This window comes from Eumetopias jubatus, unplaced genomic scaffold, assembly GCF_037043125.1.
Source record: "Eumetopias jubatus isolate StellerSeaLion01/CBP00866 unplaced genomic scaffold, mEumJub1_p1.0 scaffold_9, whole genome shotgun sequence".
Taxonomy (NCBI): domain Eukaryota; kingdom Metazoa; phylum Chordata; class Mammalia; order Carnivora; family Otariidae; genus Eumetopias; species Eumetopias jubatus.
The window spans coordinates 87,858,525-87,875,955 of NW_028274815.1; the positions used below are offsets into that span (position 1 = coordinate 87,858,525).

Genomic DNA, 17,431 nt, shown 5'->3' on the forward strand with positions numbered 1-17,431 from the left:
ATGGACATTTGGATTCTTTCCATTATTTGGCTATTGTAGATAACGCTGCTATAGACATCAAGGTGCATGTATCCCTTCAAATTAGTATTTGTATTTTTTGGGTGAATACCTAGTAGTGCAATTGCTGGGTTGTATGGTATTTCTATTTTTAACTTTTTGAGGAACCTCCATACTGTTTTCCAGAGTGGGTGCACCAGTTTGCATTCCCACTAACAATGTAAGAGGGTTCCTCTTTCTCCACATCCTTGCCAACACATGTTGTTTCTTGTGTTGTTGATTTTAGCCATTCTGACAGGTGTGAGATATCTCATCGTGGTTTTGATTTTTATTTCCCTGATGATGAGTGATGTTGAGCATCTTTTCATGTGTCTGTTAGCCATCTGTATATCTTCTTTGGGAAAATGTCTATTCATGTCTTCTGCCCATTTTTAATTGGATTATATTTTTCTGGGTGTTGAGTTTGATAAGTTCTTTATAGATTTTGGATACTAGCCCTTTATCTGATATGTCATTTGCAAATATATTCTTCCATTCTGAAGGTTGCCTTTTAGTTTTGTTGATTGTTTCCTTCACTGTGCAGAAGCTTTTTATTTTGATGTAATCCAATAGTTTATGTTTACTTTTGTTTCCCTTGCCTCAGGAGACATCTAGAAAGAAGTTGCTACAGCCAATGTCAAATAAGTTACTGCCTGTGTTCTCTAGGACTTTAATGACTTCCTATCTCACATTTAGATCTTTCATCCATTTTGATTTTATTTTTGTGTATAATGTAAGAAAGTGCTCCAGTTTCATTCTTCTGCATGTTGCTGTCCAGTTTTCCCAACACCATTTGTTGAAGAGACTATCTTTTTCCCATTGGAAATTCTTTCCAGCTTTGTTGAAGATCAATTGACCATATAGTTGTGGGTTCATTTCTGGGTTTTCTGTTCTGTTCTACTGATACGTGTCCATTTTTGTGCCAGTACCATACTGTTTTGGTTACTATAGCTTTGTAATATAACTTGAAGTCCAGAATTGTGATGCTTCAGCCTTTTTTCCTTTCTTTCTTTCTTTAGATTTATTATTTTATTTTAGGGAGAGGGAGAGAAAAGGGTGGGGGGAGGGGAAGAGGGAGATGGAAAGAGAATCCCAAGCAGATTCTGTACTGAGCAAGTAGCCCAACATGGGGCTTGATCTAACAACCCCAAGATCATGACCTAAGCCAAAACTAAGAGTCAGACACTCAACTGACTATGCCACCCAGGTGCCTCCCAGCTTTGCTTTGCTTTTTCAAGATTGCTTTGGCTGTTTGGGGTCTTTTGTGGTTCCATACAAATTTTAGGATTATTTGTTCTAGTTCTGTGAAAAATGCTCGTGGTATTTTGATAGAGATTGCATTAAATGTATAGATTGCTTTGGGTGGTATAGATATTTTAACAATATTTATTCTTCCAAAGCATGAGCATAGAATGTTTTTCCATTTTTTTGTCATCTTCAATTTCTTTCATAAGCATTCTATAGTTTTCAGAGTACAGATCTTTTACCCCTTTTGTTATTCCTAGGTATCTTATGGTTTTTGGTGCAATTGTAAATGGGATTGATTCCTTGATTTCTCTTTCTGTTGCTTCATTATTGGTGTATAGAAATGCAACAGATTTCTGTATGTTGATCTTGTATCCAGCAACTTTTTAAAAGATTGTTATTTATTTAAGTAATCTCTACACCCAGTGTGGGGCTCAAACTCATGACCCTGAGATCAAGAGTCCAACTGAGCCAGCCAGGCACCCCTGTATCCTGGGACTTTACTGATTTTGTGTATCAGTTCTAGCAGCTTTTTGGTGGAGTCCTTCATGTTTTCTATATGCAGTATCATGTCATCTGCAAATAGTGAAAGTTTGACTTCTTCCTTGCAGATTTGGATGCCTTTTATTTCTTTTTGTAGTCCAATTGCTGTGGCTAGGACTTCCAGTACTATGTAAAATAACAGTGGTGAGAGTGGATGTCCCTGTCTTGTTCCTGACTGTAGTGGAAAAGCTCTCAGTTTTTCCCCATTAGGATGATATTAGCTGTGGGTTTTTCATATAGTTAACATAGGTTGAATACCTAGGAAAAAATTTAACAAAGGAAGTGAAAGACTTGCATATTGAAAAATGCAAGACATTAATGAAAGAGATTGAAGAAGACACAAGTAAATGTAAAGATATTCTGTACTCAGAGATTAGAAGAATTAATATTATTAAAATGTCCATTCTACCTTAAGCAATCTACAGATTCAATGCAATCCCTATCAGTATTACAATGGTATGTTTCAGAGAAATAGAACAAAAAGTCTAAACTTTGTATGAAACCACAAAAGACCTTGAATAGCCAAAGCATTGTACAAGTGTACTGTATGATCTCATTTTTTATGTGTAATCTAAAAAAATCCCAACCCAACTCCAAGAGTTGAGGGTGGGAGTGGGGGTGGGAGGAATGGGTGAATCAACTGTTTTTGTCTCTTTGTTTTTTTAGTTAAGAGAAATTAAAAAAAAAATCCAATCTCTGAATTAGAAGAGGCCCCTTCCACCCCTCTTCCTGTCACATGCTATTAATCCAGGTGGAGAGGCTCCAGGGCCTGTAGGCATAGTTCTCCTCCAGGTGTGGGGTCACTGATGTTTGCTCTTGGGGGTCCCTTCAGGTCACCACCACAGATAGCAGAAATCTGTGTGCCAGTATTTTTTCTGGTTACACTGACTGCCTCTTCTCTCCTGCACTGACATTTTCCCTTGTACTAATCATTTTGTAATCATGATCATCTTTCCTACCTGAATTCCATTTGGAAAGTTCTTTGCAGTGAGTTTACTAGTTTCTATGCCCTTCAAGATTAAATAATAATGTAACGATAGCTGACACTTACTGAACATTTTCATGTGCCAGATGGAGTACTTTATTATGTGATTCTCACAATTCTAAAAAGAACATAATATTGTAAATCCCTATTTACAGATGAGAAAACTGAAGCATAGAGAAAGGACTCAAAACTGCCTTTAAAAGAGTCCCACACAGGTGATTATGAGCGAACAGGAACATTTTACCCTCAGTGAAGTTTTTACCCTGTATGATGAGTGATGCTGATCAGCATTAAGAAAACAAGAACAGAACATGAATAATCTGTTTCATTGGAATTACTATGTAGTTTTTAGTTTGAGTAACAAGCCAGGCTCAGGTTATTCTCAGAAAAATGATTTTAAGCCTTCTCTCAATTTTCACCCTCTGGTTATATCTCTACAAGTTTTTAAAAAATGAAATACCTATGAAACTTGAACTTCTCATGAGGTATCTTTGCACCAGAATGTGTAGCTGACCCTCAAAAATGTTTTTTTAATGCAAACAGTATTTGTGCTGTTTCCAGATTTTCCTGGTCCAAAAGCATTCCAACACATGAGAAGGAGTACCAGGATTTTAGCTTTTTACTAAAAAATGCAAGATGTCTGTGAAGGGCCCCAAATGAACTGAGTGGAGCAGCAAATGTTCCACACAAAGCCAACAACTCACTTAAGCTTCTAAAAGTCATCCTTGTTGCCAAAGTGAATGATTCACTAGCAATGTTTGGGAAGAAAAGTGTAAGCAGAGCCCTGAATAAAGAGATACCCTCTAATCCAAACTGGGTTCTCATGAGACTCTGCCACATCCCCCTGGACCATTGAGGCTGGAGGTGGAGGAGAGCAAAGCTCATGTGCCCCAGTTAGGGTTGGGGGGCAGGTGGTCCACCGAAGTTCTGGCTGGTGAGCACCTGCAGCCCAGCTGTCCATCCTTTCTTCATAGTTCCCAGCAGGAAGGCGGTCGCTGCTTAGTTTACATGTATTCACACCACCAAAGAGCCCCCTCTGAAAGTATGCTTTGACAGAACACTTCCTCTGAGGATGTTACATTGTCATAGTGCACAGTCATTTACATACTTATTGTGGTGGGCAGACCAATGGCTCCTCAAAAACATTTACCCTCTAACCCCTACAATTTGTGACTATGTGACCTTACATGGCAAAAGGACTTTGCGGAGGTGATTAAGCATCTTGAGATGGAGAGATCATTCTGGATTACCTGGGTGGGCCCCATGTGATCACAAGGGAAAAGAGAGGGAAGCAGGAAGGTGTCAGGGAAGGACATGTGACAAGGGAAGCAGAGATTGGAGATACAGAATTGCTGGCCTGGAAGATGGAAGGGATCCATGAGCCAAGGAATACGGACAGACGCTAGAAGTTAGAACAGGCAAGAAAATAGATTTTCTTCTATAATCTCCATAAGGAACACAACTCTGTTCAAACTTTGACTTTAGGACTTCTGACCTCCAGAACTGTTAAAACCATAAATTCTGTTACTTTAAACCACTAGGTTTGTGGTGATTTGTTACTGCAGCCATAGGAAACAAACATACCTGTGGACATTTGCATTGTCTGCCCTAATATTTTACCTTTTGTGATTTGACTTTGTTCTTCATAGAGTTAGGGTGGGGTCTATTTCCCTCCCTTTGACTCTGGGTTGACCATATGATTTGCTTTGGCCGAAAGAATGAGCTAGAAGTGATGATGTGCCAGTTCTGGGTGTAGGCCTGACGAAATTTTGTGTGTCTGCTCGTTATTGCTCCTCTGTCATTGCCATGTTGGAGGCATGCCTAGCCTAGATAATGGTCTGAGGCCAAGGATGGGGGACAATGGAACAGAGCAACCCCAGTGAGAGTATCCTAACAGAGGCCCCAGCTGAGCCATATCCAACTGAGCCCAACTCAGGTCAGCTGAGATCCTTACTGACCTCTGAACTGTAATAATATATTGTCACTATAAGCCACTGAATTTTGGGTATTTTGGGATTACACAGCAGTAGCTAAGTGATATAGTGACGGCAACTTGGAAAGCAAGGCTCCAGGTGTTTTTTTATACAATCTCAGTGTAATGTTTGCTTCTGTCAAGCACACGGCCCAGGCCATAAAAATGTAGGCAATTCATTTAGGCTGCAGTCTCACGGCAGTCTACATGGGTCAGAGTAATCAGAGGCTTCTCCACTCACCCACCTCCTCCCTCTCTCCACCCCCAGAAAGAACTCACATTGTAGCAGTCTGTAGGTCTTTTTATTAGTTTATTGAAATTGTAAAATATAATAAGTTATATATACACAAAATTAGACAAAACTATTGACAATTAAGACTTCGCTGGCTAGGGCCCATAGCTCTTAGCTTCGGATGCTCCCTAAATGTTTTTAAGTATAGCAAAATAATGACTGTCTCCGTACAAAATGGCAGGGTAGAAATCCCAGAGGGTCAGTGATAATCGTTATGGTCTCATCGATTTGAATTCCATAATGTAGGCTAAAGTCCATCAAAATAAACTGTTCTTGGATTTGTTTCCAAATAAGTAAATGGCAAAAGAATGTTTAGCTCCATAAGGACTAGCTCCCTAAAAGTTGCGAGTTGAGGGTCACTGAAACATGGTGTGATGCTGGCTGGACCTCCGGCCCCAGGAAGTGAGGCAAAGCTCTGGGCCTGGGAACAGCCACCCCTGCTCCTTCACTGAAAATGTTGTTCTTGAGAAACTGCAGGCTGTCTCCCTGGAATGGCATGCTCATCACATGTGACATTTGCATCCTAATTCAGGGGGAGACTCTCATTATCATTATCACAAAGCAGGAGAAAGGGGTGCCGTAGGATTTCAAAGAGGAATTAAAAGGAGAATTAAATTTTGCCATGGAGGATATACCAAATAGGTTCTAAAAAACAGCAGCAAACAGACACAGCAAATGATGATATTAAATATTCAGGACCTAATTATGATCCTATCACAGTATGTTCTACATTCATTGGTGGGAAATTGTTTGTTGGCTTGTTGGCTCTAAACATATGACTGATTTCCTCCCCCCAAAGCATTTGTTTAGTCATGTGACTTGTAATTTTAAAAACATAGCTTTGGAAGTCAGAGACTGGTTTTAATTTAGTAATAACCCATAGTCAGATCTGTCATTAGGAAGCTCAGCAGTGAACTCTAAATTAACCCCCTGGTATGATCACTACCCTGGCTCCCACACTCTTGGCAACTGCAGGTGTAGTAAGAGAATTTGCCAAGAACAATGCCAGTTTATTACTTTATCTCTAAATGTGTATCAAACAACTAGTTACTCTGAGTTTTTCTGCTTAGAAGCATGTCTCATTTAACTTGATGACTCACAGTGTTCACCTGGATGTGTACCTCAAAGGCCTGGCATTTCCTGCAGCCCTACTTTCCTATTTCCCACCTGAACTGTACTTACCCTGATTACAGAGCCACAGGCTAACTTCTCCTTTGCAGAGAAGAAAATGGCCCACGTTGGCACAACTAGAACCAGGTCCCTGGATTCTAAGCCCAGGCCCTTCCTTTGCTGTGGGGCCTCACGTTCCTTAACTGGTTCAGAAGCTCTCATGCCACAAGGCTCATCGACAAGTCTCAGATGCTCAAAATCTACAATTATGCATGGCTGAACTCTTAGGAAGTCACCATTTCTCTTTATACATAGAGCGGACCACTCATTTCTGTTTGAAGCAAAAACAGGCTGACCCATCATTTAAATAGATTGTGTTCTTGAGCATTGCTGCCCACAAAAGGGTCAAACCTGACTAAGGATGAGAGTGGAAAGCAATTCATGTGTAATACAAAACCACCAGGTGGCAGGCCTGGGATTCATGCAGTAGGTGAAACCGGCCACTGACTAGACACAGGTCTATTTAACCGGACAAACACACACCTTCTATGTCAGGACAGAAGGCAGGCCACAGAGTGAACTCTTCCATTAGTGACTGGAAGGGCTGTAGGAATACGGATGGCTTCAAGAACAGGCAAAGGTATCCCAATGAAGCCACTCAGGATATCCATAGACAAGTACCGGCCCTGACACTCTACATGGAGCGGGACATCTGCCTTTTGTAGCCATGTCACCAGGCTTTCAAGTTGCTTTCTTCATGGGGCTGCCCTCCTTCATCACCCATGGGGAGCCATCTCCTCCCTCAGAACTTCTATTACGTTGTCTTACCATCCCCTCACCCAGACTCTTTGATGTCCTCTAGCAAGGTAGTTTGTAAACACATCTTCTCTCTCTCCCTAGGTTGTAAACTCCTTAAAGACAGGGACCAGATTCTTCACCCCTGTCATCCTCACGTTGTTTGGTTCATCTGAGCACCCAACAACATCCCTTGAATGAGTTCATGAATAAATATTCATCCTGCCTGATGAGGTACAGGTGGGGAGCTGGGATACTCCCAGCTTTAATCTTTTATCTTTGATTAGATTGGAAGACGGGCCTCATTTCCTCTTGTTCCTAGGAACAACCTAAGGCAAAGCCTGGTGACAGGAGAAAAAGCCTCGATTCTTGGCAGTCTGTTGGCAGCACTCACAGCTCCAGAGCCCTTGTTAGATCGTTGGTGCCTCCCAGGGAGGACAGCCCACAGGCAGGCTCCTCAGGCTGTCATGGGTGGCTGGGAGGCAGGGGGCACAAGCCCGGCCCACTCCAGTATGTCCGCACACAAGGACTCCACGGCATCTAGCCGCTCGATCTGCACCAGTTTTGTGAGCAGCTCTGGGATGCTATAGCCTGCCGTGCTGATGCGGTCAAAGAGCTGCATGCCATCTGTCATGCCCCCAATCTCATCCCTCTTCAGTCCAAAGCTCTCGGCGAGGTGGCGCCATGTTTTCACAACGGCCTTCTCAGAGTTGTACGTGGAGCTGAGCATTCGGCTCGTCTTCTCGAGACAGTCAAATGGCAGCTCTGTGGGGCTGAGACCTGCAGAGATGAAGGGCCTCGTCAGACACTGTGAATGGCAGGTAACAGAAGCTCAACACCATTAAAAATTATTTTTAAAATCTTTTTTTAAATTGTAAAATGAAACACAGATGCAGAAAACCACACAAGATAAATGCATAGCTTGAGGTGAACTACACCCAGGAGTTTGCCAGCCACATGAGAAGCATAATACCCTAACCCTAATAATAGCCCCTCTCCTCCTGGGAAAATAGCTGCCACACTGGCTGTTAGAGTAATCCCCTCAAGACCACTGTCAGCAGATGAATGGATAAAGAAGATGTGGTATATATACACAATGGAATATTATGCAGCCATCAAAAGGAATGAGATCTTGCCATTTGCAACGACGTGGATGGAACTGGAGGGTGTTATGCTGAGTGAAATAAGTCAATCAGAGAAAGACATGTATCATATGACCTCACTGATATGAGGAATTCTTCATCTCAAGAAACAAATGGAGGGTTGCTGGAGTGGTGGCGGGTGGGAGGGATGGGGTGGCTGGGTGATAGACGCTGGGGAGGGTATGTGCTATGGTGAGTGCTGTGACTTGTGTAAGACTGTTGAATCACAGATCTGTACCTCTGAAGCAAATAATACATTATATGTTTAAAAAAAAAAGAAGAAGAAGATAGCAGGAAGGGAAGAATGAAGGCGGGAATCGGAGGGGGAGACGAACCATGAGAGACGATGGACTCTGAAAAACAAACTGAGGGTTCTAGAGGCGAGGGGGGTGGGGGGTGGGTTAGCCTGGTGATGGGTATTAAAGAGGGCACATTCTGTGTGGAGCACTGGGTGTTATGCACAAACAATGAAACATGGAACACTACATCCAAAACTAATGATGTCATGTATGGTGATTAACATAACAATTAAAAATTAAAAAAAAGACCATTGTCAGCAGTCACTGAAGTCTTGAGTATGGGCTACCCTTAGTTGGGTGACCCTGCTTCCCCTGGAGTCGGGCTGAGGAGGGAGTCAAAGGAACAGTATCACATCCCTTTATGGGGCTAGCAATCACCTTTATGAAAGGTGCTTTCAGAGACAGCCTGAAGTTGGTGCTACCTGAGCCAAGTCACTGCCACCTGATGGTTCTCAGCCTTCCCTGCACATTAGACTCACCTGGGAGCATTTGAAAAAAAAAAAAAATTGATGCATTTTCCCTTTTGGATGATGGAGTAAATATGTTTTTCCCTATTCTTTCTGGTAAGTACAGCTAAAAACCCTGGATGCTATGTACAAAGCAAACATAAGGAGACCTGTGGACAGAAAAGACAGACTGGTAGGGATCTTGGAAGTAGAGCAATGACACAGTGCTGAGTTCCTTGGTTTCCTTCTGCCTCATTATCCCAGACATGGAGCTGGAGTCCAGCAACCCAGAAACACCAATAACAAACAAAAATAGCCCCAACAGAGACCTGCTCTCTCTAGCTAAAGCACTAGGAAAAGAGAAGCTCAGCAAGAAGAAAACATTTAGACAACTGCTTTGTTACAGCCAAACACCACAGAGAAAACTCTGGCCCCGCCCCCACTAAGGCCCGCAAAGGCTGAATGGGAGCTTGACATCCACCCTCAGTAGGTTGTAACACTGCACCAGTTGTCAGGGAAGGTCAAATTGAGAGCCTGTCCACTCCAGTGGTATCGGTGGAGACCACATAGAGAAACAGATTACCACCCCACGCCCCTGCCAGCAACAAAAAGAAGCCCCTACTTGGGTGTCAATGAAGGGTAAATGGGAAGCTAGACATCTACCTCCAGAGAGGTATCAGAGGAAACCAGCTACAACAGAAGGTTTAAATAAGATCCAGAGTCTCATAACATGACATAAACCTTCCAGTTTCAATAGAAACCCACTCAGCACACCAAGAACTAGGCAGATCTCAAATGTTCTTAATTTTATTTTTGAAAATATTTCCAAAAAGGGGAAAGAATGTGAGGCAAGTCAGCCAAATCCTCTGTTTATGGCTAGGAAGATCTCAAATGAATGAAAAAAGACAAGACCAAAGATAACAGATCTGATAAGTATTTTTAAAAAGCCATGATAAAAATGCTTCAACAAATAATTACAACACATGCTTGAAACAAATAAAAAAATAGAAAGCCTTCACAAAAGATAGAAAATATAAAAAAGAACCAAGTGACAATGTTAGAACTGCAGAAAGACAATAATTGAAATAAAAAGCTGAGTAGATATGCTCAATGCAGAATATAGAGGAAAGAATTAGTTAACTGGATAATAGAATTGAAATTATTTATCTGAACAACAGATATAAAATAAACTGAAAAACAGAGTCACAAGGACCCATAAGGCTAAAACAAAAGAGCTCACATTTGTGTCATGGAGGCCAGGAAAGGAGAGAGAGGGTATGGATGGAAAAGGAAATAATGGCTGAAAATTTCCCAAACTTGAAAGAGACATAAGCCTACAGATTTAAGAAGCTGAGAAAACTCCAAACAGGATACACCCAAAGAAATTCACATCAAAACACATCATAAATTCTTGAAAACTAAAGACAAGTCTTGAAAGCAGCAAGAAAAAATCAACACCCTACCTACTGCAGAAAAGCAATTAGAACAGCAGTGGATTTTTCATCAGAAACCTGGAGACCAAAGGGACATGGTGCAGTATTTTCAACTACAGAAAGGAAATAACTGTCAACACAGTGTCCCACACTCAGTGAAAATACCCTTCAGGAATGAAGGGGAAATCAAGACATTCTCAGGATGAAGGAAAAATAAGAATCTGTCACTAACAGAACTACCTTAAAAGAATGACTAAAAGAAGTCTCTAAACAGAAAGGAAAGGCTAAAGAAGGAATCTTGGAACATCAGAAAAGAGCATAGTAAGCAAAAATATTGGTAAACGTCACAGCTTTACTTCTCCTTTTAGGTTTTCTGAATTATGTTTGCTAGGTGAAGCAACTGATGTGGTTCTAAATATATGTAGAGGAAATATTTAAGACAATTATAAACAGGAAGGACATAAAGGGAAGTTTTTTATACTTCATTCAAACTAGTAAAAGGAAGACCTCAGTGGACCATGATGAACTGTATATATATATACTGAGAGAGAAGTTGAGAGATGAAGAAACTACTAAAATAGCTATGGAAAAAGCTATGTACTCAGAACACATAAAATACATCACTCAAAAAAAAAATCAAAATGGATTTCTAAAATATGTTCAAGTGACCCAAAGGAAAGCAGGAAAAAGAAAACAGAGAAAATGAAAAACAGAGACAAAAAAGAATAAACAAAAAATAAAATAGCAATCTTAAATGCTAACATTTTAATAGCTACATTAAATGTAAATGATTTAAATATCAATTAAAAAACAGAGCTTGGCGGAATGGTCTCAAAAATGGCCCAGTTATATGCTATCTACAAGAAGCTAATGTCCAATATAATGATATAGGCAGGTTGAAAGTACAAGAATGGAAAAAGATATACCATGTAAACACTAATAAAAGGAAAGCAGAAGTGGCTATTACATTAGACAGAGTAGACTCAGAATAAAGGAAATTGCCAGAGACCGAGGAACATTATATAATGATAAAAGGGTCAATCCACTGTGAAGACATAGCAATCCTAAATCTATATGCATCAAACAAGAGAGCTCTAAAATATGTGAAGCAAAACCTGAAGAAATGAAAGGAGAAATAGACAAAATGACAATTACAGTTGGTGACTTAACAACTTTCCCTCAGTAACTGATAGAACAACTGGTAGGAAATCAGCAAGAATATAGAACTCAACATCACCATCAACCAACAAAATCCAATCAACATTTATAGAATACTCCATTCAACAATAACAGAGTACATATTTTCTTCAAATGTAGGCCTTAAATCTCAACAAAAGAATGAGAAGAATTGAAACTGTATACAGAGTGTATTTGCCTACCACAATGGAATTAAACTGTAAATCAAAAACAATGATAATAGGAAAATCTTCACACACTTGGAAACTAAACAACACACTCTTGGGGGGGGCAGGGATTAAATTTGATTTATTACATTTGTTTCTCCATGGAGTTAATGCATTTAAAGACATAGTTTACTTTTCAAATGGAGAGACATTGTTTTCAGAGACCTTTATTAGATTCCTGCTTGATCCCTTGACATTCCTTTAGAAGAAAATTGTATATGGGGGTGGAGGGAGAAAATATGTGTGGGTCCTCTTCTTTCTGGAAGGTTCCAGAACCAATGGCTGTTGGTACTTCCCACACAGGGAAGAGTGACCAGCAGTCACTTCCTGCTCTGTGTCCTGCTCCTGCAATGAGGAAAGACACTGGCACTGGGAATAACTCCATAGTGCTGGCCTTTCACTGCATTCTGGGGGCCCCACTATTCAGCAGGCCTCTGTCTTGCACCACTGTTAATGCATTTGGTATGATATGAGGATTAAACAACACACTTCCAAATAATCCATGGGTCAAAGAAGAAATCTAAAAGGAAATTTTAAAAATGAAGGAAAATAAAAATACAACATATCAAAGTTTGTAGGACACAGCTAAAGCAATACTGAGAGATATTTATATCACAAATACATACATTATAAAAGAAGGAAAATCTAAGCTCTCATCTCAAGCATTCAGGAAAAGATAGCAAAATAAAATCAAAGTAAACAGGAGGAATGATACAGTAAAGAGCAGTCATCAATAAAAGTGAAAAAGGAAAAACAATAGAGAGAAACATGAAAAGAGTGGTTCTTTGAAAAGATCAATAAAATGGACAAATGTATGATTGATAAAGAAAAAATGAAGAAGACACAAAACACCAATATTAAGCAATGAAGAAGGGAATATCATTATATACCCTGCAGACATTAAAAAAAGGGGGGGCACCTGGGTGGCTCAGTTAAGCACCTACCTTCAGCTCAGGTCATGATCCCAGGGTCCTGGGATCGAGCCCCATGTCAGGCTCCCTGCTCAGAGGGGAGCCTGCTTCTCCCTCTGCCCCTGCTCATGTACTCTCTCTCTCTTGCTCACTCTCCCAAATAAATAAATAAAGTCTTTAAAAAAAATTTAAAAAAAAAGGAATCTACAAGCAACTCTACACACTTAAATTTGACAACTTAGATGAAATGGGACTATTCCTCAAAAAGCATGAATACAACTCACTCAGTATGAAATAGATCTTTTGAATAGCCTTACATGATTAAAGAAATGTAATTTGTAATTTAAAAAGCCCTCCCAAAAGAAATCTCCAGCCTACACAGTTTCATTGTAGCCAAACATACAAAGAAGAATTAACACCAATTCTACATATCTCTTCTGGAAAATAGAAAAGGAAGAAATACTCCCCAATTTATTCTGTGAAGCCAGTATTAGCCTGATACCAAAACCAGACCAAGACAGTACAAAAAAGAGAAACTACACACCAATATCCCTCATTAATACAGATAAAAAAATCCTTAACAAAATATTAATAAATGGAATTCAACAATATATAAAATGAATTATATACCATGACAAATGGACTTCATTCCATGGTTGTGAGACTGGTTCAATATTCAAAAATCAATGTAATCTATCTACAAAACTAATGTAAATCATTTACAAAACCCCTAGAACCAACATTACACTGAATGGTGAAAAACATACTTTCCTTTTAAGATCAGGAACAAGGCAAGGAAGTCTGTTCTTACTACTCTTATTCAATATAATGCTGGAAGTTATAGCCAGTGCAATAAGGCAAGAAAAGGCATAAAGATTGGGAAGGAAGAAATAAAAGTGTCCCCATCTGTAGATGTGATTATCCATGTAGAAAATTTCAAGGAATCTATAAGAAAACTCTTGAGACTTTGTGAGTTCAGCAAAGTCACAGGATATGAGATAAACATACAAAAATCAATTGTATTTCCATATACTAGCAATTAATATGTAGACACTGAAATTAAGATAAAATGTCACAATCATTCAAAAATAAATGAAGTTCTTAGATATAAATCTAGCAAAATATGTATAGGACTTATATTCTAAAACCTACATAATGCTGATGAGAAAAGTTGAAGAAAATCTAAATGAATGAAGAGACATGCCATTTTCATGGATTAGAAAACTCAACATAGTAAAGATGTCAAATCTCCCCAAACTTTGGTATACAGATTTGATGTAATTCCTATCAAAATCCCCAGCAAGATATTTTGTAGATATAGGGACAATTATTCTAAGATTTATATGGAAAGGCAAAGGAACTAACATTGGCTAGAACAATTTAGAACAGAAAGAAGAAAGTGGGAGCAAACAGTCTATCTGATTTCAGGACTTGTTGTATGCTATGTGGTACTGGCAGAAAAGCTGACACAAAGATCAGTGCAACAGAGCAGAGAACCCAAAAAACAGACCCACACAAATATGCCCAAGCTGAGTTTTGACAAAGGTGCAAAAGCAATTCAATGGACAAAAGATAGCTTTTCCCAACAAATGGTGCTGGGGCTACTGGACATCTACAGGCAAAAAAAACCCCAAAAAACAAACAAAAAAACCCCAAAAAACCAACAACAACAAAGAACCCCTTTTATAAAAATTAACTCCAACTGATCATGGACTCAAATGCAAAACAAAATGATAAGTCAGAGGAGAAAATCTTTGTGTTCTAGGGCTAGGCAAAGAGATCTTAGCCTTGATACCAAAAACAAAATCTGTAAAAGTAAAATGATAAATTTGACTCATCAAAATTTCACCTCTCTGTGAAAGACACTATTAAGAGAATGGAAAGACAACCTACACAGTGGAGAAAATATTTACAAATCACATACCCATCAAAGGACTAGTATTCAAAACTCAACAGCAAAAACCCCCACAATCCAGTTGGAAAATGGGCAAAAGATAGAGAAACATTTTACTGAAGAGGACATACAGATGGCAATAAGCTCATGAAAAGAGGGCACATACTGAATGGAGCACTGGGTGTTATAGGCAAACAATGAATCATGGAACACTACATCAAAAAGTAATGATGTAATAATGTATGGTGATTAACATAACATAAAAAAAGATGCTACATTAGGGAAATGCAAATTAAAACCACCATGAGGTATGAAAACATAACTATCAGAGTAACTAAAATAAAAAACAGCAACACTAGCAAATGCTGGCAAGGAAGTAGAGAAACAAGACCACTCACACATTGCCGGTGGGGATGGACATGGTACAGGCACTTTGGGAAACAGTTTGGCAGGTTTTTGTTCTTTTTTTAAAGACTTATTTATTTCTTTTAGAGAGAGAGAGCGAGAGCACGAGTGGGAGAGGCAGAGGGAGAGGGAGAGAGAATCCCAAGCAGACTCTGTGCTGTGCCGAGCTCGGTCCAATGCAGGGCTCGACCCCATGACCCTGAGATCACGACCTGAGCCAAAAACAAGAGTCGGATGCTCAACCAACTGGGCCACCCAGGTGCCCCGGCAGTTTTTTAAAACACTAAACATGCAACTATCATACAACCCAACAACTGTACTCCTGGGCATTTATCCCAGAGAAATGATGACTTATGTTCACATAAAACCTTTTCATGGCTCTTTATAGTGGCTTTATTCATAAATAGCCCCTGGAAACAACCAAGATGTTCTTAAATGGATGAACACTTGGACGAGTTGTGATTCGTCCACAATGTGGGCAGGTACTCAGGGGTATGAGGAAAAATCTACGACACACACAACAACCTGCATGAATCTGTGGGGAATTATGTGGAGGAAAAGGGCCTTTGGCAAAAGGTTACATGGTGCATGAGTCCACTTAATGTTCATGAAATGACAACTGTAGAAATGAAGAACTATTAATGGTTGCCAGATGCTAAGGAGAGGTTGGGGTGGGGAAGTGGGTGAGGCTGTAAAAGGGTATAGAGAGGGATCCTTGTGGTAAAGGAAATGGGCTCTGTCTTCAGGTATCAATGTCCTGATTGTGACTTTCAGATTGATTGAGCAAGATGGTCTCATTGGTGGACACTGAGTAAAGGGTCCACAGGAACTCTCTGTATAGTGTCCTACCACTGCATGTGAATCTGCAGTGATCTCAGAATTACAAGGTTAATTGAAAACAAACAAAAGAAATTGATGCTGGAGACTCACCCTAGCCAAATTACATCAGGATCTTGGGGCCTTTGGGGGGGGTGGCTGGGCAGAGGGGAGACAGTGGAAAACTCTGGGTGAGTATATACTATTCCCCCAGGGCTGGGCACTGCTGGTCTGAGGTTCTCTGCCTTGGAGATGTGAGTGTCCCCAAGGGTTGATAAGCACACTGAGCACCCCAGGCTGTGAGAGGGTGGCCAAGCACATGGAGCTCACACTCTTCACCCTCCCAGTCTCACTGGAGAAGCTCCTCTTTCCTCTGGGGTTCCTGAAATTAATTTGAAAACCACTGTCCCAGGAGTATGGGCTCTAAAAGCCAAGACATATTTTGGGACAGAGAAGAGCTTTCCAGGGTGATGGAATGCAAATCTCAGATCATCCTCCACAGGGCAGCCATGCCAGGCTTATCAGACATGGGGCATGTGTAGTTATGGAGAGATGCTGCATTTCAACAGGCAGCCAAGTCGAGTTCTTGGCCCCCGGAAGTTATTTCTGTCCAAAGGAGCACTCAGCCAGCAAGCCTGCCCCGGGCTTGGTGTGCTGGGCTCCACCTCTGCAGAGAAATGAGAGGCTCCCAGGTTCCACAACTCCTGCTTGGGGCAGACCCAGAAGTCCAAGGAGGGACGCCAGTGAGACCAGGACCGAGACCGAGTGGCCTGATTAGCTGGGGAACATTCTCTAACCTCAGTGATGAGGGGTTTTGTCCCCTGGGTGGATACAAAGGTAATTTAGAGCCTAGATTTGGAAGAAATGGGGACTGTGGATTCTGGTTTCAGGCTGAAATGCTTTTATTCCTAATCTTGCTTCCCATACCCAGAGTGTAGTTGTGAGACAGCCTGACTCTGCTTGCTTGGGAAGCATCTTTGAGGAGGGGGACCAGGACCCAAGGAAAGGGCAAGGCCACCTAATAACCGGGTAAGTGACTGAAAACACCAGTGCGGAGACAGCATCTGGGGGACACTGGGGGACACTGGCTCCTTCCACTACTGTTCTCTACTGACTCCACGGTCCTCCAGGGAGGCCCTGACCCAGGGCTGGCTGGGTGTTATCTCCTTGTCCTGTGAGGGAAAGGACCTTGCGGAGTGCCAGGGAAAAGGCCTTAAATAGTTTGGCGCCAAATTCCACGTCCCTCCACACCTGAGGTGGGTTCGCCAGCCGCTGGGATGAGGAACATGACAAACTGGGGTGGGTGGCCTTTCTCGGCCCCCGCGGGGCCCCAGGACTCCTGCCAGAGCCACCTCCTCCATGTTGACAGTTGGGGAAATCTGGGGTATGTGTCCCCAAACAGCATGTCCATGCTTACCTTCAACAACTCCACACACATTGGCATAGACATCCAATATCTTTTTCCTTCGGCTTTGAATCTATGGGAAAAGGGAAGAGAATGTTAATTTTCAGAACAAGAGGAAGTGGTAGCCCACAAAAACGCAAGTTCTCCATCCCAGTGTCGGCAGCTACTGTCCCCTGACTGGCGCCCTCACATGACCATCTCATCAGGAAATTCGACCCCTTCAGTGTGCACAGAGGTGGGGCTGCTCTTCGGCTCCATTGGACGTTCAGGCTCACAAGACACCTGGCATCAGTCCGTGT

The 17,431-nt window shown here is 41.1% G+C and overlaps 1 protein-coding gene across 5 annotated transcripts in view; it reads right to left on the reverse strand.

Moving 5' to 3' along the window:
• Positions 1-5,080: 5,080 nt before the first annotated feature.
• EDAR (ectodysplasin A receptor) overlaps positions 5,081-17,431 on the reverse strand; it is a 93,983-nt gene continuing 81,632 nt past the window's right edge. For all 5 annotated transcript variants that reach the window (XM_088026668.1, XM_088026670.1, XM_088026667.1 and 2 more), the window contains 2 exons: positions 17,145-17,205; positions 5,081-7,758 (listed from right to left, as the gene is read on the reverse strand). In XM_088026668.1, the coding sequence (XP_087882794.1) occupies positions 7,436-7,758; positions 17,145-17,205 (384 nt within the window). In that variant the 3' untranslated portion in view covers positions 5,081-7,435. The remainder of the gene's footprint in view (positions 7,759-17,144; positions 17,206-17,431) is intronic.